We start from the raw sequence: 25,099 nt of genomic DNA on the forward strand, positions 1-25,099 counted from the left end.
CCGTATTGGCTGCTGCACACACAGATGTTTATTGTCTCCCTGGTGGTGATTGAGTAAGAGCTAAGCAGATGAAGATGAAGACGGAGAGGAGGAAGTAGGGAGGCTCACTCTCTCCCTATTCCCCATTCCCTATAAAGGGAAAGCCAGGCCTCTATTTTTTCTTCTGTTCATAGGTGCCAGCACCTTTGTAGCCACTCACGTAGCCAGAGTTTTCTTTTGTGTCATCCCGCCCTGCTTTGCCCTTCCCTTTACCACTCTCATCAAAACGCTCCTTGTGGGAGCCTGTATACTTGCTGGTGTCTGTCAAACGGTCCACACCGCCCACTGCCACTGCTTTCTGTAAAATCATAGAAGCCCATGCAAGGGCAGAGTTAGAATTGGGAGACCTCCTTCTACTCAATTCCATCCCTTACCCTTCTCTTCCCCAATATACACAAATAACGCACACACGGAGTCCTAGACCCATCACCCATCATCATTCTCTCTCTCTCTCTCTCTCTCTCTCTCTCTCTCTCTCTCTCTCTCTCTCTCTCTCTCTCTCTCTCTCTCTCTCTCTCTCCCCCCTCCCTCTCTCTCTCTCTCTGCCTCCCTCCCTCCCCTCTTTATCCTCACTCTCTCTCCCTCACTCTCTTTCTTTCCTCTCACCCCCCACCCCCACCAAAAAAAAGCCATCACCATTTTCTTTATCATTGTATAAGGGGATCACCATTAGGATGGAGTCCCTTAGCAGAAGTTATGGAAGGGTAGATGAGAAGACCTCTGTCCCAGGCATGTGGTAAAGGAGGTTGGGAGAACTTTTTTTTAATAGCCTGAAGAATCTTCTGTAGTGGCTCCTACCCAAGGAGCCCTTCCAGTCAGCCCCTACTCCCACCCCTTTTCCAAGTTACCCTTGGAAATGTGCAAGAAGACACTCCTTCCTGATGAGGGATTGCTGAAACAGAGGGCGAGAAGAGCTAAGGTTACACAGGATAGAAAGGAGAGGAAAGGGAAGTCAAGATAAGAACAAAGACAGGGAATGTAGAGTGTGAAAGGGTACCATGTAGTTGTGGATGATGAGGGGATTGGAGAGGACATGGTTGTTGTCCTTCATCTTTGAAGAGGACCAAAATGACATCACCATGATAAAGTGAAATTTCAGTGTGTCCAACTGTGGCTGATCAGACCAATACAAGCTCAGAATGCTCTACCACAGGTTAGGCACAGATAGTGCGTGTGAATATTTGGGGTGGATATCCCAAATTTGTGCATCCTGTGATTACTTTGTGCTGTTTCAATTCTGCTTTACTCAAAGAGCACAGCACAATCAAATCCAAAGTTCTTGAGAGAGACCTTGAGATAGCCCTTGTATCGCTTCTTCTGGCCACCAGGTGATCACCTGCCCCATGCAAGTTCTCCATAAAATAGTCTTTTTGGCAAGCATACATTTTGCATTTGAACAATGTGGCTAGCTCATTGAAACTGCACTCTCTGAAGCACAGTTTGAATACTTGGCAGTTCAGCTCAAGCAAGGACTTCAGGGTCTGGTACCTTATCCTGCCAGGTGATCCTCAGAATCTTCCTAAGACAGTTCAAATGGAAGTGATTCAGTTTCCTGGCATGGCGCTGGTAGACTGTTCATGTTTCATAAGCATATAACAATGAGGTCAGCACAATGGTTCTGTAGACCTTCGGTTTGGTAGTCAATTTAATGACTCTTCTCTCCCAAACTTTTCTTCGGAGCCTCCCAAACACTGAACTAGCTCTGGCAATGCATACATCAACCTCATTGTCAATGTGTACATCCCTGGAAAGTACAGTATCAAGGTAAGTAAACTTATCCACAGCATTCAAAACTTCTCCATTTGTTGTAACCGATGGTTCCACGTATGGATGGTGTGATGTGTTTTCTTGGTGTTAATTATCAGGTCAAAATTAGCACAGGCAGCAGAGAATTGATCCATACTTTGTTGCATCTCAGCTTCAGGGGCTGCATTGAGTGCACAATCATCTGCAAACAGAAAATCATGCACCAACATTCCTTCCACTTTGGTCTTGGCTTGTAGCCTTTTCAAATTGAAGAACTTAGCATCAGTATGGTAGTTGACCATGATGTTGTGTTCATCCTCGTTGAAAGCATTTGTCAACATGGCTAAAAACATCATTCTAAAAAGCATGGGAGCAAGCGCACAGCCCTGTTTCACTCCATGGGTGACTGGGAAGGCATGAGAGCATTGTCCATTATCCAGAACCCGGGCAAACATGCCATCATGAAATTGATGTACAATATTGATGAACTTCTCCGGGTAACCATAATTTTGATAAACCCTCATGACTAACAGTGTCAAAGGCCTTGGTCAGATCTGCAAACATAGTGTACAGACCTCTGTTCTGCTCCTGGCATTTCTTCTGGAGTTGTTGGGCAGCAAACACCATACTGACTGTTCCTTGGCCCTTTCTGAAGCCACACCGACTCTCAGGTGACCATCTTCCAGGTGAAGGATCAGCCTATTAAGGAGGACTCTAGCAAGAATCTTGCCAGCAATGACTAAGAGAGAAATCCCTCTGTGATTATCGCAGGATAATCTATTCCCTTTACCTTTATAGAGATGGACAATGGAGGCATCCTTGAACTCCTAGGGGATAACCTCCTCTTACCATATAACCTGAAAAATTTTAGTCAGCTTTTATATGAGCAACGGTCCCTCTACCTTGTAAATCTCAGCTGGAATAGAATCAGCACCAGGTGCTTTGCCACATGAAAGAAGCCTAATGACCCTCAAAACCTCTTCTTCAGTTGTAAGTTGAGCTAAGGAGGGATTGGCTTCAACCTGAGGCAAATGGTCAATGGCCTCAGCATTGATTAATGATGGTCTGTTGAGAATTCTATGAAAGTGTTCAGCCCATCTCTCTAGGATCATGTCCTTATCACTAATCAATGTGGCTCCATCAGCACTGAGTAGTTGTGATGCACCATAGGTTTTTGGTCCATAAATAGCTTTCAAGGAATCACAAAAATGTTTTGGATTGTTACTATCAGCATAAAACTGAATTTCATCTGCCTTGTTACTGAGCCAGGAATTTTGCATCTCTCTAAGCTTTGCTTGTACTTTGCTTTTGATGGAATTAAATGTTGCCTTCTTAGAGGTGGATGAACTATCCTGCTGGTAAATCCTGTGGAGTTCTCATTTTTCATTCAGCAGCTTCTGAATTTTCCTGTCATTTTCATCAAACTAGTCTTGGTGTTTGGAGTATTCTGACCCAGATGAGCAAATGTGGTGCTGTACACCAAATCTCTGAAAGCTGCTCACTCCTTTTCCGCTTCACTGTTGCCAACTGTGTGTTAGCTCAACTTTCCCTGCAAGTTAACAACAAACTGTTGACACTCAGAGAAGAGCTCTAATTTGTTGACATTAATTCTTCTGGTAGTTATTTTGCCTTGGGGTGGCACCTGAAAAGGATAAGTCTATGATCAGTCCAGCACTCTGCATCACGCATTGCCTTTGCCACTCTCACATCTTATCTGTCTCTTCTCCTTACAATCACCTAGCTTATTAGATGCCAATGTTTGCTGCGAGGGTGCATCCATGAAGTTTTATTGTGTTTAGGTAAATAGAAGACAGAGTTGGTGATGAGAAGGTCATGCGATACACAAGTCTTCAGAAGCAAATGACTATTGCTGTTGCTGTTTCCAACTCTAGTCCTCCCTAGGACTCCTTGCCAAGTCTGGTAGTCTGAGCCTACTCCAGCATTAAAGTCGCCCAGAATTATAAGGACATAAAATGCTAATAAAAGGACCAGATATTAAGCCTGAAGAAAAGACTGGGGTGGGGCAGGACAAAGGAAATAAGGAGAGCCATCTTTAAGTAGTTGAGAGATGATCTTGTGGAAGAGAGATTATTACTGTTATTACTTTAGAAGAAATGAGTTGAGGCTGAAAGTTGCTGAGAGGCAGAATTTGCCTTCATTTGATTCTGGTAAAGTGTGTCATAGGCATGAGCTCAATATGTGCCAGGTGTAATAAGGCACATATTGTAATGTCTCAGAAAAAAACCTGGAATTTTGGGTCTCATTTTTAAAACTTATGTATTTAGGTAAAGTTTAGTTTTTCATTTAAAAAATAGGTTTCAATTCTATAACTTGATGAATTAAATCAATGTCCTTTGTATAAATGAGTGTTCAATAAATGTTGACCTTAAAAAGATGCATAAATCCCTGGGTACACATTATAAAAATATGAGCTGCATAGGTCTCTGAAGCCAGTTCTCTATCACTGGGGATCTCCACATAGAGATGTAAATAATGACTGGTGGAGATTTTTGTAGAGGAATGTTCTGGAATGAGTTTGATGATATTGATCTTTGAGGGTCTGTCCCACTCTCAGATTCACATGGCTGTGATGAGTCCTGTACTCAGGTGAAGGCCCTCGTTTGAGAAAAGAGTTAATACGATGCCAAGGGCTGAAGTTTGTCCTGAGATCAAATCGACTTTGGGGGAGCAACAGATTGGTAAGGAGAGAACACTGAGAATACCTGGGATTTAATCTCAGACTCTGGCACCATCTAGCTACTTTGACTTTGGACAAGTCACCTGAATTTGGTTCAACAAACACTTGATAAGTTCCTACTACTTGCAAGACCTATAACACAGTGGAAACATAGTGGATAGAGTGTGGGTCTCAGAGTTGGGAAGACTTGGTCTTCAGGTCCCAACTCTGACACATATTGGCTGCGTGACTGGGCAGTTCACTTAACCTCTCAGTGTGCTTGGCAGCTTTTTAAGCTGTAGAGAAAAGTGCCAAACTGTTTCAGTGGAAGAAAGAATGTCCTCACCTGGGAGTTCTCTCTAGCAAAGATGTCACCGGTCCATCCAGTTTCTATCCCAGTTTTCAATAGATATTATTAGCTACTGAAAGTTGCAAAGACAAAAACAAAAGCCTATGCTTGAGGAGTTTATATTTTATTGGACTGGCCTCTAAGCCTAATCAATTAAGTGAGAGGTTTTCATCTGAGGATTTCTAAGGGCTTTTCAGTTCTAATAGTCTATTATTAACTCAGATATATGCCTGGATTAATTCCTGGAGCTTTTATAGCTGCTTTCTCTTTATAGGGTGTGCAATGGTTGTTGCAGGAATCATGGGTAGTAGTGGCCAGGTTGTCCAGGTCTGACAAATGTTAGGGGTCAGAGATCTGAGGAATGTGAAGGGTTAGGTTTGGAAAGTGAGATGAATGAGAAGAGGAGAAAACTTATTAGCAAGTCCTTACTATTAGGTCCTTCACTTGGGTGCAAAAACTCAGCTGCATAAATAAGTATAGAACGATGGGCATGTGGCCAGAAAGAATTTCATATGAACAAGACCTAGGGATGATTAAACAAGTTAGAGTACATGAATGTGATGGAACACTATTGTACTATAAGAAAAGATGAAGGGAATGGTTTCAGAAGAATCTGAGAAGACTTGTATAAATTGAGGTAGAGTAAACAGAGCCAAGAGAACAATTTATACAATAAAATGATATTAGAAAGAAAAATAACGTTAAAAGACTTAGGAACTCTGATCAACACAAGGACCAACCATAATTCCAGAGAACTCAATGAAAAATGCTACTCATCTGTAGATAGGGAGGGTAATGGATGCCTGAGTGCAGATCAAGGTGTGTGTATGCACATAAACACACACATATATTTGTGTATATGTACACACACATGCACACACCTACTATGATATGGCTAATGTGGGAATTTGTTTTTTGCTAGACTACACATGTTTGTAATAGGTTTTGTTTCTGTTTTTTATGTTTTCTTAGTGGAAGGTGGGAAGAGGAGGATTTGGAGCTGAAGATAAAAGTGAATTTAAAAAGATCTGGAAATGCTAGTAGTCTGCAAACTCAGGTGGCCTGCAGCACTGTGATAAAGCAGCCAAAAGAAGTATGTGATCTGAGGCTACATAATTTGAAGAATAATGTTCAGACTGGGGGAGGTGAGAGCTTCTGTACTTTGCCTTGGATTGATCATAACTGGAGCATTCCATCCAATTATAGATGCCAGAAGTTAAAGGAGTAGAAACTGTGCTCTGAAAGGGTTGGTTGAAAGAACTAGAGAAGTTTAGCCTGGAGAAGAGAAGGAGGATTATCGTGTAGAAGTAGGAGGGTCAAATTAGGAACTATGGATAGGAGTAACAAATATGGAAGCAGATCTGACAAGCTAATAAACAAAGGTATTTGAACTAAAATGGGTTTCTCAGGTAGAGCTGGGAGTAGGAAGAGGAGGTGGTGGGTTGTCAGTGGGTTCCTAGGGTCCCTTCCCACTCTAAGTTTCTGTGATTCTAGACTAGGAGTTGAGGGGATTGAGGTCATGATCAAGGTCACTCACAGTCACTCCTGAAGCAGTTGGACCCTTGTCCTTCATGAGGGCAAATATACTCTCCAATACCTCCTCTGGTTTTTTTCCCTTGAATTTCTTTTGGCCCAACTCTTTCATTGCCACCTGGAACTGATCCCAATTGATGGTTCGGGCACTCTTTTCCCTGGTAGGAATGATAGACACTTTGACTTGGTCATGATGTTACACCTGCACTTCAGCTTTTCAACACCCCCTGCCCCCTCCCCACCTCCAAGCTCCATCCTCCCTGCTTCAGAATCAGCTTCCTTAGATCCAGCAACCCAAACTAGAGCTTCCCCTCTAGCTCTAATACCAGAATCCTCACCAAGTTGCCTAACGTTTGCAAATAAATGTACATATTATTTTAAAGCTCAGGCTTAATGGGGATAATCTAATAGTCCATGTTTAAGGGAGGTGGAAATCTGAATTCAAAGTCTCACTGCCTCCTTCATTCATTCAACAAGCATTTAAATATTAAGCACATGCCAGGCACACACAGACAGAAGACTTGCTTCTCTATCTCCTCATCCAATGATACCCCGATGTCTCCCCAAATTTGTCACTCATTATTACATGAGTCTTTCACCCCTCTCCTCTATTTCCCATTTCCCCCTCCACCTAATTTATATTCCAATGGCCTCCTCACTTTACTTTGCTGAATACAATATCCACATCAGTGGTGGTGATTGTCTTGCCATCTATGATGCCACAGTCCTTACACAACTTGGCAAAGTTCTTGTTGTTGAGATCATTGCCACTGGAGGAAGAATCCCCATAGGCGGCAAAAAGGTGAAAAGTTTTCTCTGCTTCTGATGCCATTGGTTGACTGGAGGTTAGGGATGGGAGAGACAGGGAAAACGGTGGGGAGGGAGAATGAGAAGGGAAGAGGGAGGGGAAGAGGGTGGGGGAGACCTAGAGAGAGATGGAAATGGAATTAGGATCAAAGCGGAGTCAGTGGAGACCGAGAGCCTTTCATTGTTCCTCTCCAATCTTCCTTTATCCCACTCCCTACTTATCCCCTTGAAATCAGACACTAACCAACCCTCTTCCCTTTTTTGACTTCCCACCTAAGATGGACCAAATGATGCCTGTCTTGCCTGGCTTTTAGCTCTTTGATGTAAGCATGTTGGGGGAGGGAGAAAAGTGTCTTGTGGAGATAGTATGGACTATGGGTACCTTTGGAGAGGAGGTGGTTTTCTATGATCTCATCACTGTTTCTGTGACATCAACATGATAACACCCCAGAATTCAGTCTTTGGGGTGACTGAGTGGCTATATATCACTTCTTGTTCCCAGGATCACCCTTCCCCCACCCTTGTCCCTCCTGACCTGGCCGGCCTCTCCACTGACCTTCACAATAACCAAACTGTCCTCAACCTGCCAAGCCAGGCTGCTAACCCTCTGGACCCTGGTCTAACTGTCCACACGTCCTTCCCTCCGACAAGAGACTAGGGAAAGGAGAGATAAGGGCAGGTCAACACCGGGACAACTTCTCCCTTCTTTCTAAATTGTACAGCCAAGCAAAGGGGAATCCAGAGTGTGGGGAAACCTTAATTTGGGAGGGGGGAGTTAGAGTTGGATGAATTGGCTTCTAAAGTTGAGTCACAACTGGAGTTGAGGTTAGGGTAAATTTCAGTCTCTTGGACTAATTCACATAAGCCAATGGACTTCCTCAGGGACTTCTTTCTAGTCTTGTTTCTGAGCAAAAATCTTATAGATGGCAGGGATTTCAGGAAGCCTAGAATGGAAGGAATGAGATAATACATTCTGTGCCCCTGCTCCCATATATTTAGTCACCATATTCTGTTCAGACTCATGTCTTAGAGTCGTTTTAATTTTTCTCTTCCTCTCCATTCCTCCTGCCACTGATCTGGTGTGGATCTTTATAACTTAACCATCCCTAGATCATTGCTATAGCCTCCTGCCTAGTCTTCCAACTTCCAACTAACCTCATCTCCCTTTAATTCAGCCAGTATATAACCAGATTCATCTGCCTAAAGCACAGGAGACAAAGCTAATGGGCAGCTTGGCTTCAGGTCAGTAAGACTGAGGGTCCTGCCTTTGACACATACTGTCCGTGCCACCCTGGTTAAGTCACCCCCTCAGTCTGCTAGGCCAGAGGTATCAAATACCAGCCACAAATCAGATTAAAATATAATCTGGAAATATTTAACAAAATGAATAAAAGTACAATAGAACATCGATCATGCCAATATGTGGTTTTCTAAGTCGATATGCAGCCTGCGGGGATCTTTATGTACAGTTAGGTGGCTCCTGTTTCTGTTTGAGTTTGACATCACTGATCTAGAAAGCTCTCTATGATTAAAAACTGCAGAAGGGGGTCCATCTGCAAATTTTTTTTTCATCTAGGGAGTTCCCTATATCAGTGAAATAACATATCTAGTCCTTATCCTTAAAATCTTGTCAGTCACCTCTTTAAAATCCTTCAATGTTCTCCCTTCACCCATGAGAGAAACTCCAGTTTCCTTATCCTGACATTAAAGGCACTTAAAAACTAAGACCCAAGTATTTTAAGAAGTATGACTAGTACGTAGAAGGCTGGCCTTGGAGGCAATATTGGCTGTGTGAATGGAGAAAGTCCCTTAACCTCTCAACATTCTAGCCAACACTCAGACTAGGAGCTGGATCTGAATTATTGGAGGCTGTTTCCACATTAGGAATTCCCTAAATGGATGAAATTGGGGCAGCTAGGTGGTACAGTGGATGGAGCACCATGCTTCGAGTCTGGGAAATCTAAGTTCAAATCCAGCCTCGGACACTTAATAGCTATGTTACCCTAAGCAAGTCACTTAACCACTATTTGTTTCAGTGCCTCATCTGTAAAATGGGGACAAACGGGAGAATGAAATGATACCTTTGCCAAGAAAACCTCATGGACTTGTCCATGAGGTCATAAACAGTCAGACATTAATGAACAACAACAAACAGATGAAATTACTGATTTGAATAAAACATGGGAACCCAAACAAAAGACAAATGTCCTGTTACTTCTCAACATGAACCTTCATAGTTCTAAGAATGTCAGCTTACTCACTCTTCCCCACCAATGCCTTGTGTCCATTGAGTTCTAGGCTTTGACTTCTTCTGTTTCCCAAACCATTTAAACTTGACTTTTCCTGATCTCTTCACAATCCAGGATTATTTCTTCCTCACTTAGCACTTACAGTCAACATCACAGTTTTGACTCTTATCACTTCCTGCCGGGTATTCTTATGTAGATGTCTGATCAAAAAGTAGGGGCTAATTAATTATTCTCTTGGTTGACTGAACATAGACAAAGTGGAGTCTATTTCTACTATCAACCCTCTTGTTTAGTCTATTTGTGACCCTTTTGGGGGTTTTATTGGCAAAGATACTGGAGTGTTTTGCCATTTCCTTCTCCAGCTCCTTTTACAGATGAGGAAACTGAGGTAAGCAAGGTGAAGTGACTTGTCCAGGGTCACACACCTAGTGGCCGGATTTGAACTCAGGAGTTATTGACTCCAGGCCTGGCACTCTATTCATTGCACCAGTTAGATGCCCATCAACTCCATGACAAGGCTTTCTTCTTTAAATTTGAGGCCAGCTTTGCAGAAGTCTCATATCCAAATTGGGCCTCTGCCTTTATGAGCCCAGTCAAATAGAATGTCTACTTGGAAAGGGACTTTGCAGATCCCCATGGCTCAGCATAAGAAAGAGACTAATGGGAAAAAAAGGAGCAAAGGAAGTTTTGCTTCCAGGGACTCTGAATCTAGGTCCTTGTGCCACATACAGAGTATCTTCTGAGTATTCCTCATACCCCACCATTTTAAGATGAAACTCCAGGAAGGCTGAAGACTAGGAGTTCAGCCAAGCCCTAAGGGATCTAAACACCATCTCACTACCTTTTTCTTTGCTTACTGGTGTCTCCTAGTTCTTAGAGATACTGGACAGCTAAGAGTCAGAAGTGAGGTCCTGTATGCAGTTCTGAGACTCTGGAGTCACCAGCCACTCTCCCTTACTCTCCATGGCCCATCAGCTATCAAGCACTGTGAATTTTCCACTCATTTCTCATATCTATTTCCTTCTCACCATTCACTTGTAGCTCAGGCCCTTGTCCCCTTCTCACCCAGACTGTTGTAAAAACATCTAATTGGACTCTTTACTATTGGTCTATCTTTTTCCAATCCATTGTCCATTCAGGGATCAAACTGATATTCCTAAAACATGAAACCACCATGGCATTCATGTCATTCTCCTACTAAATGACTTTCAATGGCTTCCAATGGCCTCTAGAATAAAATACAAAATCCTTAGCCCGGCATTTAGAGCCATTCACAATCTGGCTTCCACTTACATTCTCTAATCTGTTCTGATCATACTGGCTATTTACACACATGATGTGACATCTCTTGAGTCCATCTTCAACACAGAATTCCTGGCTCCCTTCAAAGTTCAATTCAGGTACCACCTCCTACATGAGGTACCCTTTTGTTAGTGACCTTTCCCTCTTAACATGACTTTTCTGCTGAGGACAGGGAGGGTTTCATTTTGTCTCAGTAACTAGAGGCTCAATAATAATTATTATATTAGTTGAGGTTTGTATAGTGCCTACTATGTGCCAGGCACTAAGAACTTCTTACAATTATCTTTAGAGGAAATTAGATGCCACACGGTAGATAGAGTGCCAGGCCTATAGTCAGGAAGACTAGCTGAAATCTGTCCTCACATACTTACTACCTTCTTCAGACTTACTAGCTGGGTGAGTCACTTGCTTCAGTTTCCTCTTCTGCAAAATGAATGGTAAGGATCAAATCAGATAATACTGGTAAACCACTTAGCATAGGGTCGAACCCATAGTAAGCACTCTATAAATGTTGGCTATTATTCCTCAACCCTCACAACAACCCTGTGACATGAGAATTACTGTTATCCTCATTTTATAGATGGGGAAATTAAGACAAACAGATGTTAAGTGACATGCCCAGGGTCCCATAGATAGTGAGTATATGAGGTCAGATTTGAACTCAGGTCTTCCTGACTCAGAACCCAGAGCTCATTCTACTGTGCCACCATAAATACCTCATTGGGCTTCAGACTATTTGCATAAGACTCTCTTAATTGGCAGAGCTTGATTACTCAATGGTCCATGGCTGCCAGGAAAAACAAGCTCTTCCAAACTTTTGGGGTGTATTGAGTAAGTGATTCACCAGTGAGAAGAATCTGATGCAAATGGACTTGAGCCCTTGGTTTATATATTTTTTTGCCCAGTAGTAATCAATTACTTAGAGGCAGCTAGGTGGTGTGGTGGATAAAGTGCCAGGCCTGGATTCAGGAAGACATCTTGCTGAGTTCTTGTCCTTAACACTCCAAATCTGGCATCAGACACTTATTAGGTGAGTGACCCTGGACAAGTCACTTCACCCTGTTTGCCTCAGGTTCCTCATCTCTAAAATGAGCTGGAGAAGAAAATGGCAAACCATTCCAGTATCTTTGCCAAGAAAACCCTATATGGGGTCATGAAGAATCAGACATGACCGAAAATGACTGACTAGCACCAACCAGTTACTTGCACCAAATCAGTTCCTAATGTTTATTGCCTTGAACTGTCTTCCTCAAATGAGTTCTATTCAGTTCCCTATGTAGTAAGATCTTAGTAAATGCATATTAAGTTGAGACAAGCTTAGATTGTTGAATTTTTGGCTGAAGGGGAGGACTTAAATGAGGGCTGTCCTTGATTCAGCAGTTCCCTCCCCAGAAACAGCTTACCTCATACATGGGATCCTATCTCAAGGGAACAGTTGTCTTTTCCTTCAAGGTGAGGACCCTAGTTTCTGGGAACCATCTCAAATCTCTAGTGGAAATTTCCTGCTCATCCTAGGCCCCTTATCAGGTTCTCCCTGAGTCATTCTGACCCAGAGACGAATTTAGATGTTGGAACTCCCAGGTCACCTCTCCCTCCCTGGTTCTCCTTACCCCCTACCCCCCATCCTCCCCAACTATGACTATTGTAGACCAGTGAGTACTTTCCAGATTAATTCAAGATTGAGGTTTCCCAACATGATGGCAGTTAGATTAGTAAACAGGTTGGGAAAATACATAATGATTTAGAAAACTTTTATGGTTTCAATAACACTTTAGAAATGAATTTGTATTTTATTAATTACAACAGAATTTTCAGTCAAGGGAAGGTACATTTGCTTATTTAAAGATGCAGGGAATCTTTGCTATTATAACTTTAAGCTTACTGATTGTACACTCCTTCTTTAAATCTTTCAACCTAGAGAACAGACTATTGATATGCACTTCTCCTAGTTCCAAGAAAAGGTTTATTTTCCTGACCCTCCCTTCTATATAGTAAGTACAGATTTCAAGCCACTTCCGGCTATTCCTAAAGAAGACCCCTCCCTCTTCCCTCCTTCTCAGCGTGGAGATCTACAACAAAATTCTTTGCCACCCACCTTCATGTCCCCAGCTACAGTTGCAGGCCCAGCTGCCTTCACTCTCGAACTAAAATCGGGTTAAACCTTGGGTTTGGAGGGGAGAGGGGACTGGGCTGGGGGCCAGACTGCCTGGGTTCTGTGCCCAGCTCCTGAGGGATAATGATGAACAGAGTTGGGGGAAGGGTGTTAGAAAAAATGTTGTGGGGTGTTAGGAGAACTGGGTGAGGGTGTCTGATGCCTTTAGGGATGGTGGGGGGCTCGGGAAATGGGGGCTTTGAAGTGATCCTGGCCTGATCCCTCTCTCAGAGCCTTCTCCTGCTCAGCCCCTCCTTCCGTCCTGAAGCCCCTGCCAAGTGGGGATGAAAGGGGCATTGATGTTCCTTGGGGGAGTTGGAAGGGGGGCAGGCGGTAGTTCCCAGGCCTGGAGAGGGTGAGTTTGGGGGTCTGGGGAAGGGAAGGGGGTTGGTCTGTGCAGGCGTTACACTTGGCAGCTTTAGTTCCATTGGCCATTGTTTCCAACTGGCCCAGTGCCGGGGGCCCCTAAATGGTGTCTCGGAAACCAGGCTGCGTGGAGGTGGGGGTGGGCTAGGCTGGGCTGGAGAGTCCCAAGGGAGCTGTGGGTTGGCAGGAGATGGGTAGGCGCAGTTAAGCCCGGCCTGCCTCATGCCCTGGGCAACCCCCATTCTGCCCCAACCATAAGTGACCTACACGGAGAGAGGGGCGGGCATGAGGTAACGCAGGTCCTTCAGGGATGCCCAGAAAGACAGAGAGGCAGGCCAAGCGAGAGATCCATCCTCAGGGTGGTGAAGGCTTTGCCGTTTCTGGACCGTATTGGGCCGCGTTGGTCTCATTTTCTGGGCCGGACAAGGAGGAGTTAGCTCAGCCCGCAGCGGGGTCTCTTGGGCCCCAGCCCGGGACACTGTGTACTCCCCCCAGTCCCCACCCACGGGGTTAACCCCGCCCCCCAGCCTGTTTACCCTGGAGTCAGAGCCCCTGGGGGTCCCCAGCTTTCCCTTTCCCCCGCCCCGCTCGGGGCCATGACCCTGGAGTCCGCGTTGGCCAGTCCCCGTCCCCCCCCTTCTCGGTTCTCTCTATCTCCCCCCCCCCCCCCCGCCCCTGCTCTATTTATAGCGGCTCTCAGGGCTCCCCGCCCCCCCACCCCCCGGCTTGTTTTCCAACTATTCGCTCGGGAGCAGAGTAGGCAACTGCGGGACGCAGAGATCTGAGGTACCAGGACCCCCAGGCACCCCGGGGCCGGACCTCCCGAGGCACCCCGAGGCCTCCCCTCCCTTCGTCTGCGCCCCATGCCCTCCTCTGCAGCTCCGGATCCCCCTCCCCTTGCTCCCCTGCTCGCCTCCCTGCCGACCCTGGCGGCTTTGGGGGAAAGCCCTGGAGTTCTGGGGCTGGAGCAGGGTCCTGCGAAGCCCCCTTCCCCGGAGTCTGGGAATGATCGCGAGAGGGGGCGGCCGGGGACAGGACTTGGGGAAAGGGGTCTGGAGTTGGAACAGGACCAGCCGGGCGGTTCGGGGCGCAGAGCAGGTGTCAGGACAGACCGTGGGGGGATCACCTCCCGGGACTTAGGGAACAGCTCCCCTGCCCCAATCGGTCTAGACGGTGGTCGGGGGCGGGGGGCCCCGAAGGGGAGCTCCCGCCGGCCCGGCCGCACCGTCCCCTTCCCGCAGCCCCGGACCCCCACTCCGGCCCCACCCCGGTGGGGGGGCACCGGACCTGGGGCAGGGTCCAGTAGGAAGGGCGTGTTGATTGGGGGGCTGGGGAGCGGGCGGGTCCCGGAGAGGCTGGGGGAGCAGTCCAGCCTGGGGCGTTTGTTGGGCGGGTCTATGGGGGCGGAGAGTTGGGGCGGGCCCCGGAGTCAAAGACGAGTGAAGGTGGAAGCGGCGGCGGCGACCGCGGCTGCAGGTAGGGGGAGGGGCGGGTGGTTCTGTCCCGGGGGTTGGGGGCATCGGGGTGGCCGGAGAGAGAGTGCGGACGTGCGCTCGGACCCAGCGGGTTCGGGCGAAGGTGACAGTTTTGGGGAGCCGGGCCTGCGATCAGGGAGGGAGTGGGTGCTGAGCTGGGGTGTAGCCAGGGTGGAGCACAAAGCCGGCCCTGGGGTGCTGCGGGGCGGCGAGTGCGGGGCGGCGGGGAGCCCCCGGTGTCTTAGAGCCATCGCGACCAGGTGTCCTCGCCCACGTGAATGGGCAGGGTGTCAGGGGCTCAGGTGCTCCGCTGAGGCTGCCCCCGAGGACGCGGGGCAGCAGAAGGAGCCGCCGCACGGACTCCAGGATTGGGTCCGGGTTCTAAGAGGGCCGGTGTGGGAGGAATCCTGGCACCGCCGCTGTATTCCAACCCCTTCCTCTACTTCCCTCTCAGGGCTGACCTAAATTTAAGGCTTCGAGGGTGGGCTTTGGGAGTAGCGAAGAGACAGGGCTATGTGCCCTCAGTCCCATTCCCGCTCAGAGGATTTTAGGGTTGGAATGGAAGGAACATCTGTTGGAGACCAATCCTCTTACTTTATAGATGGGGCACTCGGGTGGGAAATGATTTACCCAGGGTCTCATAGCTACCAGTGCAGTATTTAGTACCTGGCACCTAGTAGTGTTTAATAAGTGCTCTTGCACCAGATGCCCTTGTGCCCTCTGCCCTCAAGACCTTCGATTGGTATAATACCCTCTGATCATACACCCATTCCTTTACCCAGTCCTTAAAAAAAAAAATTCAGAAAAATCAGAACTAACCAAACAAAAACTCATCGCATTCCTAAGAAGGAAGACTATGGTTGGGTTTGAGACTGAAGTAACTGGGTGGGGATATGTAACCTTATTGCCATCCTAGGGAGTCTGTGAAAAGACTGGGATTAGATGAGGCTTTCCTCCCTAAAATGCCAAGGTCTTGCCCCTGGGGTCACTCACCTCTTCTCTGTCTCTCTTTAGACCCCTGGACTGAGAAGAGTGAGAACTGATCACCCTTAACCTCGCTGCATCCAACCAATAAGAATTCAGTAAGTGACCCCACCCACTGACCTATCTGTAGCTGTCCCCTATTCTGTATTTCTCTTTCTTTTACTGTCTACAATCCACTTAGAAGTTGAATTCAAACAAATTTATTATTCAGGGACCATTGGTAGAGGGGAGTCAGGGAAGGTGATAAGTAGAGTTCTCTATGTCTAACCCTCCTCCCCCTTTCTGGTTGTTTTTGTTCTGGCCCTTAGGTCCCTTTTCCCCTTGAGCCACTGATCTTGGGGGGCTGGGAACTGAAGGTCACAATCAGTTATGGACTCTTCTTCCTTCTATCTTGAATCTAGACCTTTGAACTACTTAGTTCCTTGAGCCCACCAATCCCACTCCCCTGCAGCTGGGGGCAGCCTCTGATTCAGGGTGGAGGAGGGAGGGGTGGACCCTAAATATAGGCCCAGGAAATATGAGCTGTCCTACTGCCTCTCCCTAGGTATTTCTGTCCTGGACAGAGGGGAGGAAAAAGAAGGCGGCCTGGTGGTAGCAGTGTAGCATATCTGGAGTCTTTACCCATCTACCCAAACTTCCCACCTTGTATGTCTGTGAGAAAATGTCAAATGTGGCCAGGATTGTGTGCCTGTCATTTTAATGGATTTCTTCCTTACATTTCCAAGTCCCATTGCATGGGATGGTTTTGAAGGGGATGTCCATGGACAGATAATTCAGGAGACCAAGATGTGGGAGAAAAGTGGTGTCTGAGGGGTAGAGTTAAGTTCTCCACTCACTGCCTCGCATTTTCTCCCCTCTCCCACCTCTTACCTTCTCAGACCATCATGGCGGAATTACAGGAGGTGCATATTACTGAGGAGAAGCCACTGTTACCAGGACAGACTCCTGAAGCTGCTAAGGTTGTTGGATACCTCTGATCCCCAAATTCCAGACATCAAGACCTTCCCTTGATTTATACCCTAGTTTCCCAGACTCCCTGACCTTAATCCTAGTTCCTGCCCCTATATTCTGCTGTTCTGCATCCCTGTTTCTCCTCCTCCCCTACATCACCGCTTGGAGTCTAGTCCCCATCCCTGTGCTGGAATCCATCTGCCCATTCCCCTAACATCATTCTCCACACTAACCTTCATCCTCTCTGTGTGTCTTTGTCAATTCTTTTTTTTTTCTAAATCTTTTTGTTTTTTTGAGTTGGTCTTTGTCTGTCCATCTTCATCTGTATCTGTCCTTCTGTCTATATCTCTTGCCATGCATATCTCTGTCTGTGTCTCCATGTATCTCTCCAGGAGGCTGAGTTAGCTGCCCGAATTCTCTTGGACCAAGGACAGGTAACAGCCTGGGGTGGAGGCAGGGTGGGAAAGATAGGGATCCATCCCCCTCCTTCCCTTCCTAATTAGAAGCTTCCACTGGCTGGTCAGTCCTGATTTCTTCCCTTTCTTTCTCTCCCCTTTTGTGTTTTGTGGAGCTCACTGGCTCTCTTAATCCTTCCCTCAATCTGATTCATCCTCCTCTCCATCTCCACATTACTAAATCCTCCACCTTAGCTTTCTCTGGTCTTATTATCTTCCTGTTCTCTGATCCTATTTCTTTCACACTTTCTTCCTTGTACCCCAGCCCTGATCTGACCCTTTCCTCTTGCCTTCTGCCCTCTTCATCTAACCCTAGACTTGACTCTGATCTCTGTCCCTCACAGACTCATTCTGTGGAGACCCCCTATGGCTCCATCACTTTCACTGTCTATGGCACCCCCAAACCCAAGCGTCCAGCGATCTTCACCTACCATGATGTAGGACTCAATTGTAAGCAACTCCTCTGGAATTCTTTGTTTATCCCCGTCCTCAACCCTACTTTCTCTGTTTTAATAGGGCTGTATCTCTCCATTCCCAAAACACTCCCTTTGAAACCCTTCTTCCATGTGGGAAAGAGCTGAGGGGAACAGGTAGCCCAGTATGAAGGGGTGGGAATGAACAAGCACGTAGGCATTGGGGCTATCAAGGAGAAGATCTTCCCAAGTCTGACTTTCCAGGGAACATGTATGGGGTCTGGCTCAGAAGATTTTGTCTCCCAGATTAATCCCTCTGCCTGGGTGGTTTTGGGGGAATCTCCTCAGATAAGACTTGCTTCAAGCCCCTGTTTGATTTCGGAGACATGCAGGAAATTATCAAGAACTTTGTTCGGGTTCATGTGGAGGCCCCTGGCATGGAGGAGGGGGCACCTGTCTTTCCTTTGGGGTAAGAGCCCTTTCCATTTATGACAACCAGATATCTTCTCGTGAATGAATAAGAAAGGGCAGGAGGAGCCAACAACTGGGAGAAGAGAAAGGGGAAGAAGAGGTGGTCACTGGGGGACAAGAGGTGGTGGGATACCAGGGGTTTCAGAGGTCTTAATATTTCCATCTCCCTCAGGTACCAGTATCCATCTTTGGACCAGCTTGCAGACATGATCCCTCCTATCCTGCAGTACTTAAAGTGAGAGGCCTGGGGATTCCTGTCTTTCCCCACTAAAACAAACATTCTCTACCTTCCACCCCCTAGTCTTGGGCATTGTGTCCCTCCTACCCACATTCACACCTCACAGGTGGTTGTTGTGGGGGGTGGATGGAGGTGGTTGGGGATTTAGGCTGGGTCATAGACGGTGAAACTAAGATACATGGGTCTGTTTGGGTTGCCTAGGTTGGTAAGGAGGGGAAAACGAAGGGAGGGTTTAATGTTTGTCTTGAGTTTCTGGGAATTTTCTTGGTACAGTTGACCTGTAGGCTGGGGAGGGGCCCCTTTTGATCAGGAAGCTGGAGAGGAAAGGGGAAGGGGTGACATAAACCCTGAGGAACCAGACGAACCTGTCCTTTTCCCTTCTCTCTCTTCCTCCTCCCTCAGGAACAGGGAGACTTGTCCTTGGTATGCAAAGTTGCACATTCTGGGTCCTGTTCTTAGCCCTCTTTGTGTTTTGTCACAGAATTGGCCGGCTCTGGTTTTCTCATTTCCCCCTTTCCCTTGACCGCTCACAGTATCCGTATCACCTTTTCATCACAAGTCTGTGCTTCTGCCTGCCATGTTCTTAGTATGCAAAGTAGGATCTGAAATAAAAATAGAACTGAGCTGGAAAAGCTCCTAGAAGAGTGGGGATAGGGTTGGCATGTAGTGGGGCACAGGGAATTGGGGGGCATGTTTATTGTGGTCGCCCCTTTTATTTTGGTGGGGTCAGACCCTCTGGTCAGTCACATCCAGGTTTTCCTCTGCTTTCATCTGCCCCCATGGGGAGGACATCTCCTCGAGTGACCGCCTCTGTGGTCTTGGGGCAAAGAGGGAGGGAGGTCTGAGCAGTTGAACAAGTGAGAAGGAGAAGACTGGTCATTATTGCACAGGCCCAGACTGGGAGCCATGTCCGCTCACTCTCTCCTCTGGGATTAGATGCACCTTGGTCAGAGTTTCAGTGAGAGGTGTCCGAAGGATACTTGACACTAGAAGGAAGGGCTGCCAAGAACCTCAGGTTAAAGGCAGCATGGAGAAAGACAAGTGGGAGTTAGGTGACACTGGGTCTGGAGTCAGGAAGACCAGAGTCAAATCAAACTTCAGACACTTACTAGCTGTGTGACCCTGGGCAAGACACTTAACTTCTGTCTGCCTCAATTTCCTCATCTGTAAAATGGGGGTGATAATAACACCTCTTTCCCAGTATTATAAGGATGGAATGAGGTAATATTTGTAATGCCTGACACATAGTGAATGCTGTATAAATGTTAGCTATTATCATTGTTATATCTTATTACAGTACTGAGTTCTAGCACCCTGAAAGGAATCCCATATGGTTGGATTGGATTAAAATTTAAAAGAGAGATGATTTATAGTAATCTTCTCTGTTCTTAAGTACTTTTTCTTGCCCTTCCTGTTACTTGCTTTCCAACCTACCTCCAGTTTTCTTTTCTCCCTGTGTCTGAATTTACCTCTCCCTTCTCTGGTTAAGGGGTCTTCCTAGACCACTAGAAGCATCAGTTTTTCAAGATAACTAAGGTAGGGAGAGGGCAGAGGGAACAAAGTACCCACCTTTCTAGCCCTATGGCTCTCTCTGCCTCTCTTGAATTTTAGCCCTTGTTGGAAAGGGAGGTTTGGAACACCACAGTTCCTTCTCTCTCACCTCCCCCCTTTCCCAATTTTCTTTCCCTTCACAGCTTCTCTACCATAATTGGAGTTGGGGTCGGAGCTGGAGCCTATATCCTGTCTCGATTTGCTGTAAGGAAAAGGGGAGATGCCAAGATGAGAGAAATTTAGGGAAGGGGGTCTGAATTGAGGAGTGGGGGAAATTTTGACTCTTTTTCTCCTTACTGTTCTTAAGCTTTTAAACCCAGACGTAGTGGAAGGTCTTGTTCTCATCAACATTGATTGCAATGCTAAGGGCTGGATGGACTGGGCTGCCCACAAGGTTTGGAGGCGCCACTGGGGGGTGCTTGAGAGTGATGGCTGTCAGGCTAGGGCAGGGGAGAAGGGAAAGGAGCTGAAGAGTAAGTAGGATATATCACATACAGATGAATGTCCTCTCAGGCTGGGGAGCTCCCTTATTAGGCTCCAGCCCCAGACTCTGTATTGGGAGTATGTCCAAGGGGAAGAAGGAAAAAGAGGGTGAGGAAGAGAAATGGGAAGCACTGATCCTACCAGGATGGGATAGGGAGTTCTAGTGGGAATTCCCCTTTTCTCCTGTGCCATCTCTTACCTAGTCTTCTTCCTACAGCTGACTGGCCTCACCTCCTCAGTCTCTGACATGATCCTTCAGCATCTCTTCAGTCAGGTACTGGGAAGCCAGTGGGAGTCACAGCAGCTTAGGGGAATGAAGGGAGCCATAAGGGGTTCTGGGGTGCTTAGGGCATCTCCCTCCCTAGATGACACAAGACCAAAGGAAGAAGGACTGAGTGAGGGCTCCTGGGGCATCTGGTGGATGTTGGCTTCTCTTTCTAGCCAGAATCTTTTCTTCCTTTTCACTCATCCCCCACTTTTTTTCCAGGAGGAGTTGTCTGGTCACTCAGAGCTGGTGCAACGGTATCGAGATATCATTACGCATGCCCCCAACCTAGAGAATATTGAGCTCTTCTGGAACAGCTATAACAAGTAACTGAACATTGCGTGTGTGGGGGTGGGGGGGTGGGGGGGGTGGGGCATGAGGTAGTGGATGGAACAGAAGTGGAGGTGGAGTAAATAATATTACTGTCACACAGCAAATGAGAAGGGATACAAGGGGGGTGGGGTGGGGCACACACCTGGGAGATGGACATGGAGGTAAACTGAAATAGGTACGTGATGGGAGGAGGTAGCCAAGATTCTGGTGGGCATTTGTGACAGTTGATGCATGTGGGACAGGCATGAGAAAATGGAAGGAATTTCTCGAGGGGAGGTAGTACACACCCCATTGTCTCCTGTTGATCTTCCTCAGGTCAGTAGGTTTCTGGTTTTCTAGCATCAAGATTATCACACACACACACACACACACACACACACCCATGCCACACACATACCACACATATACAACATACAGAGCCTTTTCTTCCAGGGATCTGAGACACAAGTGACTCTAAGCTCATCTCATTTCATTTTACCACCACCTCCATGCCCCATAATTCAGTCACAGAAATGACCTGTGTTTGGTCCCTTTCTCTGAGTGGGTTGGGGACCATGCCTGTAACCCCTACCTCATTTTCTTCTTTCTCCTTTAGCCGCCGAGACCTGCACTTTGAGCGTAGGGGTGATGCAACCCTCAAGTAAGACCTTCCAGAAGCCATGCTCTCTGATATTCTCCCTGGATTTTCCCCCAAGTTCCCATACCTCTTAGAAAATAGGAAACCTTATGCCAAAGAGGTAGTGAAGGAGTGGTCTGGGTTTTCTCGATTTTCACACATCTCCCAACTTGGCTTCAAAAATCACTTTTTTTCCCCCTTAGGCTTTTCTTTCCCTGAAACTGGGAAGTGTAAGGGGTTGGGGTGTGGGAATCAGGGTTATATAGGGGATTGTCCCCAGTTAAGGTCATCTTCATATTAGACAACTGTTCAGCTGCTTTCGGGAAGGAGGCAGCCAAACCCACTCCTCTTTATCATTGTGCTTCTAGGTGCCCTGTGATGCTTGTGGTGGGAGATCAGGCACCCTACGAAGATGCTGTGGTCAGTGCGATGTTCTAGAATTGGGTCTTATGTGGTAGACTTGAAGGGGTTACCTAATCTTGGGGCTCAGGAGCATATCAGAGCTTTGTTTTGAGGGGAAAGGAGGCACGCTTAACGTGGCAGAATGGTAGAAGAGGAAGGAATGCTAGAGGATCTGGGGCTTAAACCTCAGCTCTGTCATTTATATGACCCTAGGCAAATGACTATACCTTTCTGGGTCTAGAAAGTAATGGAGTTGGAGTCCAGTCCTTAATCTGTGATCTCATGGAACTTGAAGATTTCAACCCTGGTGGGGTTTGGGTGGGGTGAGAAAAGGGAGCTGAGAACCAATAGGTTCCTGGAGGGGGCCTTGGTGGGTTCTGCTTCAGGAGTTGTAGTTAGAATTTTCACAAGCTAGGGATCCTCCCTCATCTTGTCTCCTCATCAGGTGGAATGTAATTCGAAGCTGGATCCAACCAAGACCTCTTTCCTCAAGGTCAGTCCCAGCTTCGACTGCCCTTCTCCTCTCCATGACTCATAGCCCTGCTGTTTCTTAGTCCCAGCTTCTGTTGCCTTAACTTTCTTGGTCTCCTGGGCCTTGCCTAGCTGACAGGGTTGGGGTAGGGACTGGGGAGGGGGAAAGTAAAGTCAGAATGATTGACTAAAAGCAAAGGGAGGGGCTGTGTTTGAGAGTGGGGGTTTAGAAATAGGTTCTGGGTCCCATCCTATGATTTAGTTTGTCTAAATAATTTTGTTTTTGTGAATTTCTCACCTAAACAGATGGCAGATTCTGGAGGTCAGCCCCAGCTAACCCAAGTGAGTTTCCCTGCTGTCTGTGAGATGGCGTGGCATGCTCATTCTACTGTGAACCCTTGTATAGCTCCTAGAGCCCCAGTTCACCCTTCCTCAGTCCCTAAAGCCTGAACTTCTCAACCCTCCTTGACTGCCTCTTTGTACTATACCTTTACAGCCAGGCAAGCTGACTGAAGCCTTCAAATATTTTGTTCAAGGCATGGGCTACAGTGAGTATGAAGGGCTTGTAGGGGCAGGAGAGGGACATCAAAGTTTCTTTCTCTTGTGTTAAGAACTTGGGTTCAGGGTCCCCTTAAGGAGAGAAGAATGGGGTGGGGAGGCTGGGCCTGGAGGTGGAGTAAGTTTGACCATATGCCTCTTTTCCTTGTCCTGTTTCCTGCCCTGGGTCTATGACCTATTTTACTGTCATTGGTGCTTCATCCCTCTCCTTGCCTTCCTTGTCTATGCTAATTCCTTTCTCCAGATAGTCCTACTTTTGACTTGTATTTTCCCTTTATCCTTTAACCAGTTACTTATACCATTTGCCTCCCATCTCCACAGTGGCATCTTCCTGTATGACCCGTTTATCCCGATCCCGAACTGCCTCCTTGACCAGTAGAGCTTCGATTGATAGCGGCCGTTCTCGAACCACCTCTCAGAGCAGCGAGTCTGGGATTGTTCCTTCAGGGTCTCCAGGACAAACGATGGAGGTCTCTTCTTGAGCATCCCTCCTTCCCCTTTTGAAGGACCTGGCCCTCACCACCCCCAGCCCCCCAACTCTAACCTGGGGGCCGGGAGGGTATATAAGGGTGATAGGCTGGAGAGAGAACAAGAGAGGTGGGACAGAATCTGCAGGGAGATGACTTTGACCTTTTGATTTCTACCCTAACCTTGACCTCTAACTTGCCCCCCAAACCCTGGGAGAGAGATCCCAATGTCTCTTAGGGACCCAGACCCTTGACTTTTCATTCCTGGATTGTCTCCTTATTTTGGAGGAAGACTTGAAGGGGACATGCTAGTCCTTGATCCAGGAACCTTCAGATGAGGGAGGAGGGGTTGCTGCATCCCAGCTCAGACTCTTTTTTTCTATCTCAGGATGCTCTGTAATACGGGCATCCAGGGAACCCACTGGGGATGGAGTTGCTAATGCTATCTGATTAATCTTTATTCCCTTAATGGGGATGGGTGTGTGAGTGACAGTATGAGTGTTTAGAAAGCTTATTGGGTATTCAGGGTCAGTGGAAGCCCTATGATTGCAATGGAGAGGTCCAGAGGAAAGAGAAGAAACAGAAGTGGGAGGTGGTGAGTGTGAATGAATGTGTAGGCTGGAGCTGGGAGTAGGAGTAGGGATGGGGCCGGGGCTGCTTGGCTGAACTAACTCTATAGTGGTCAGTTTTTATGAATTGAGGTGGGGGGCCAGATCGGGGCTGTGCTGCTTGAGACTTGGCATGAGGTGTGGGCAGGATTGCCCAGGGAGCAGGGTAAGTGTCTTGGGGGCTCTGACCACATTATAGTAAAGGGGATATTACTCCTTTATGAGCCTTTTGTCCCCCACAATTCCCCTTGAAACAATAAATTGTGTAGATGAGACTGAGGACCAGTGTTAACTGTGTGTGTGTATAAAAGAAAGCACTAGAGAGATTGAGATTTCTTTAAAACTCCTTACAAATGAGTAAAACACATAAAACAGATAATCTTCCAAAATAGGGCATGGCCTTCACCACTCAAGAGATGATTAGCTGCACAACAAATCATGATGAATGGTAAAAGCCCTCCGTCTACCACTCCTCCAGATTTCAGGCAAGGAAAGGGAGAAACCTCTTGAGAAAATGCTACAGGCCTCCAGGGATGCTGAAGAAAGGTGTACTTGAACTGCCTGTCGCTAATATCTCTACTTTGGAGTCCCCCATGCATTGGGGATTCTCAGTTATCTCTAGGCAAAGCCTCTTGTGGTTTTTGAGCAGGTTTGGAGACTTGAGTTCTCAAAAGACTCAAGATTTGCCTCATAAAGGTTACAGCAAATCAAAAAGTATATATCATCCTGACCCACTGAAGCTGAGCCCAGTTATTTAGAGTGTGTGTTTCTCCTCTATACTTATCATGTAAGGAACGTAGACACTAGAGTTTCACTATTTCACATGGGCTTTTGGAAATGAAGCATTGGGAGGGCCACTGGAGATAACTGATCCTTTGAGAAAATTTCTTTAAAGAATCATTCTGAATCTGTTATATGCAAGGCCACTGTTCTTGAAGGACACAATGGGCATTAACACCCACTTTATGGAGATACTGGCATAGTAATCCTGACCAAAAAGGACCAGGGTCATAGATTAGCCTGTATTGGGGAAAGCAGGGGCAGGCAGGCATTTTGTCCAGCAATACCGAACTGAAACGTGTTTATTGAATTAGGTTCTCTGGAAGGTATGCTGTCAAATGATGCACTTATTGATGGG

At 46.9% G+C, this 25,099-nt stretch overlaps 2 protein-coding genes across 6 annotated transcripts; one reads left to right on the plus strand and one right to left on the minus strand.

The window, feature by feature from the left end:
* On the minus strand, positions 1–7,519 carry TPPP2 (tubulin polymerization promoting protein family member 2). The gene is made up of 4 exons (XM_072623322.1): positions 7,455–7,519; positions 7,004–7,269; positions 6,349–6,502; positions 1–337 (listed from the first exon to the last, which is right to left on the minus strand). The coding sequence occupies exons 2-4, from the start codon at positions 7,174–7,176 to the stop codon at positions 152–154; spliced, it is 513 nt and encodes a 170-aa protein (XP_072479423.1). The 5' UTR covers positions 7,177–7,269; positions 7,455–7,519; the 3' UTR covers positions 1–151.
* Positions 7,520–13,881: 6,362 nt separating this feature from the next.
* NDRG2 (NDRG family member 2) lies at positions 13,882–24,241 on the plus strand. 5 transcript variants are annotated; one of them, XM_072623311.1, is made up of 17 exons: positions 13,882–14,006; positions 15,710–15,777; positions 16,558–16,638; positions 17,023–17,064; positions 17,430–17,535; positions 17,847–17,967; positions 18,142–18,204; positions 19,902–19,962; positions 20,066–20,152; positions 20,459–20,515; positions 20,729–20,832; positions 21,435–21,479; positions 21,824–21,875; positions 22,303–22,350; positions 22,635–22,670; positions 22,825–22,876; positions 23,208–24,241. In XM_072623311.1, the coding sequence occupies exons 3-17, from the start codon at positions 16,564–16,566 to the stop codon at positions 23,366–23,368; spliced, it is 1,110 nt and encodes a 369-aa protein (XP_072479412.1). In that variant the 5' UTR covers positions 13,882–14,006; positions 15,710–15,777; positions 16,558–16,563; the 3' UTR covers positions 23,369–24,241. The 5 variants fall into 5 exon arrangements, with proteins under 5 accessions (XP_072479412.1, XP_072479416.1, XP_072479413.1 ...); XM_072623312.1 differs by lacking the exon at positions 13,882–14,006 and adding an exon at positions 14,673–14,696; XM_072623313.1 differs by lacking the exon at positions 13,882–14,006 and adding an exon at positions 14,778–14,798.
* Positions 24,242–25,099: the final 858 nt, after the last annotated feature.

This window comes from Notamacropus eugenii, chromosome 7 (genome assembly GCF_028372415.1).
Source record: "Notamacropus eugenii isolate mMacEug1 chromosome 7, mMacEug1.pri_v2, whole genome shotgun sequence".
In the NCBI taxonomy this organism is placed as follows: domain Eukaryota; kingdom Metazoa; phylum Chordata; class Mammalia; order Diprotodontia; family Macropodidae; genus Notamacropus; species Notamacropus eugenii.

Excerpts from the sequence above, each read along its gene's own strand:
- TPPP2 (XM_072623322.1), bottom strand. The coding sequence starts at position 7,176 with ATGGCATCAGAAGCAGAGAAAACTTTTCACCTTTTTGCCGCCTATGGG. Across the intron at positions 6,503-7,003 it reads ATTGTATTCAGCAAAGTAAA|GGAAAAGAGTGCCCGAACCA; the intron begins GTGAGGAGGCCA and ends CATTCCTACCAG. Across the intron at positions 338-6,348 it reads CAACTGCTTCAGGAGTGACT|AAAGCAGTGGCAGTGGGCGG; the intron begins GTGAGTGACCTT and ends ATGATTTTACAG.
- NDRG2 (XM_072623311.1), top strand. The coding sequence starts at position 16,564 with ATGGCGGAATTACAGGAGGTGCATATTACTGAGGAGAAGCCACTGTTA. Across the intron at positions 17,536-17,846 it reads CCATGATGTAGGACTCAATT|ATAAGACTTGCTTCAAGCCC; the intron begins GTAAGCAACTCC and ends GAATCTCCTCAG. Across the intron at positions 20,833-21,434 it reads TTCTGGAACAGCTATAACAA|CCGCCGAGACCTGCACTTTG; the intron begins GTAACTGAACAT and ends TTTCTCCTTTAG.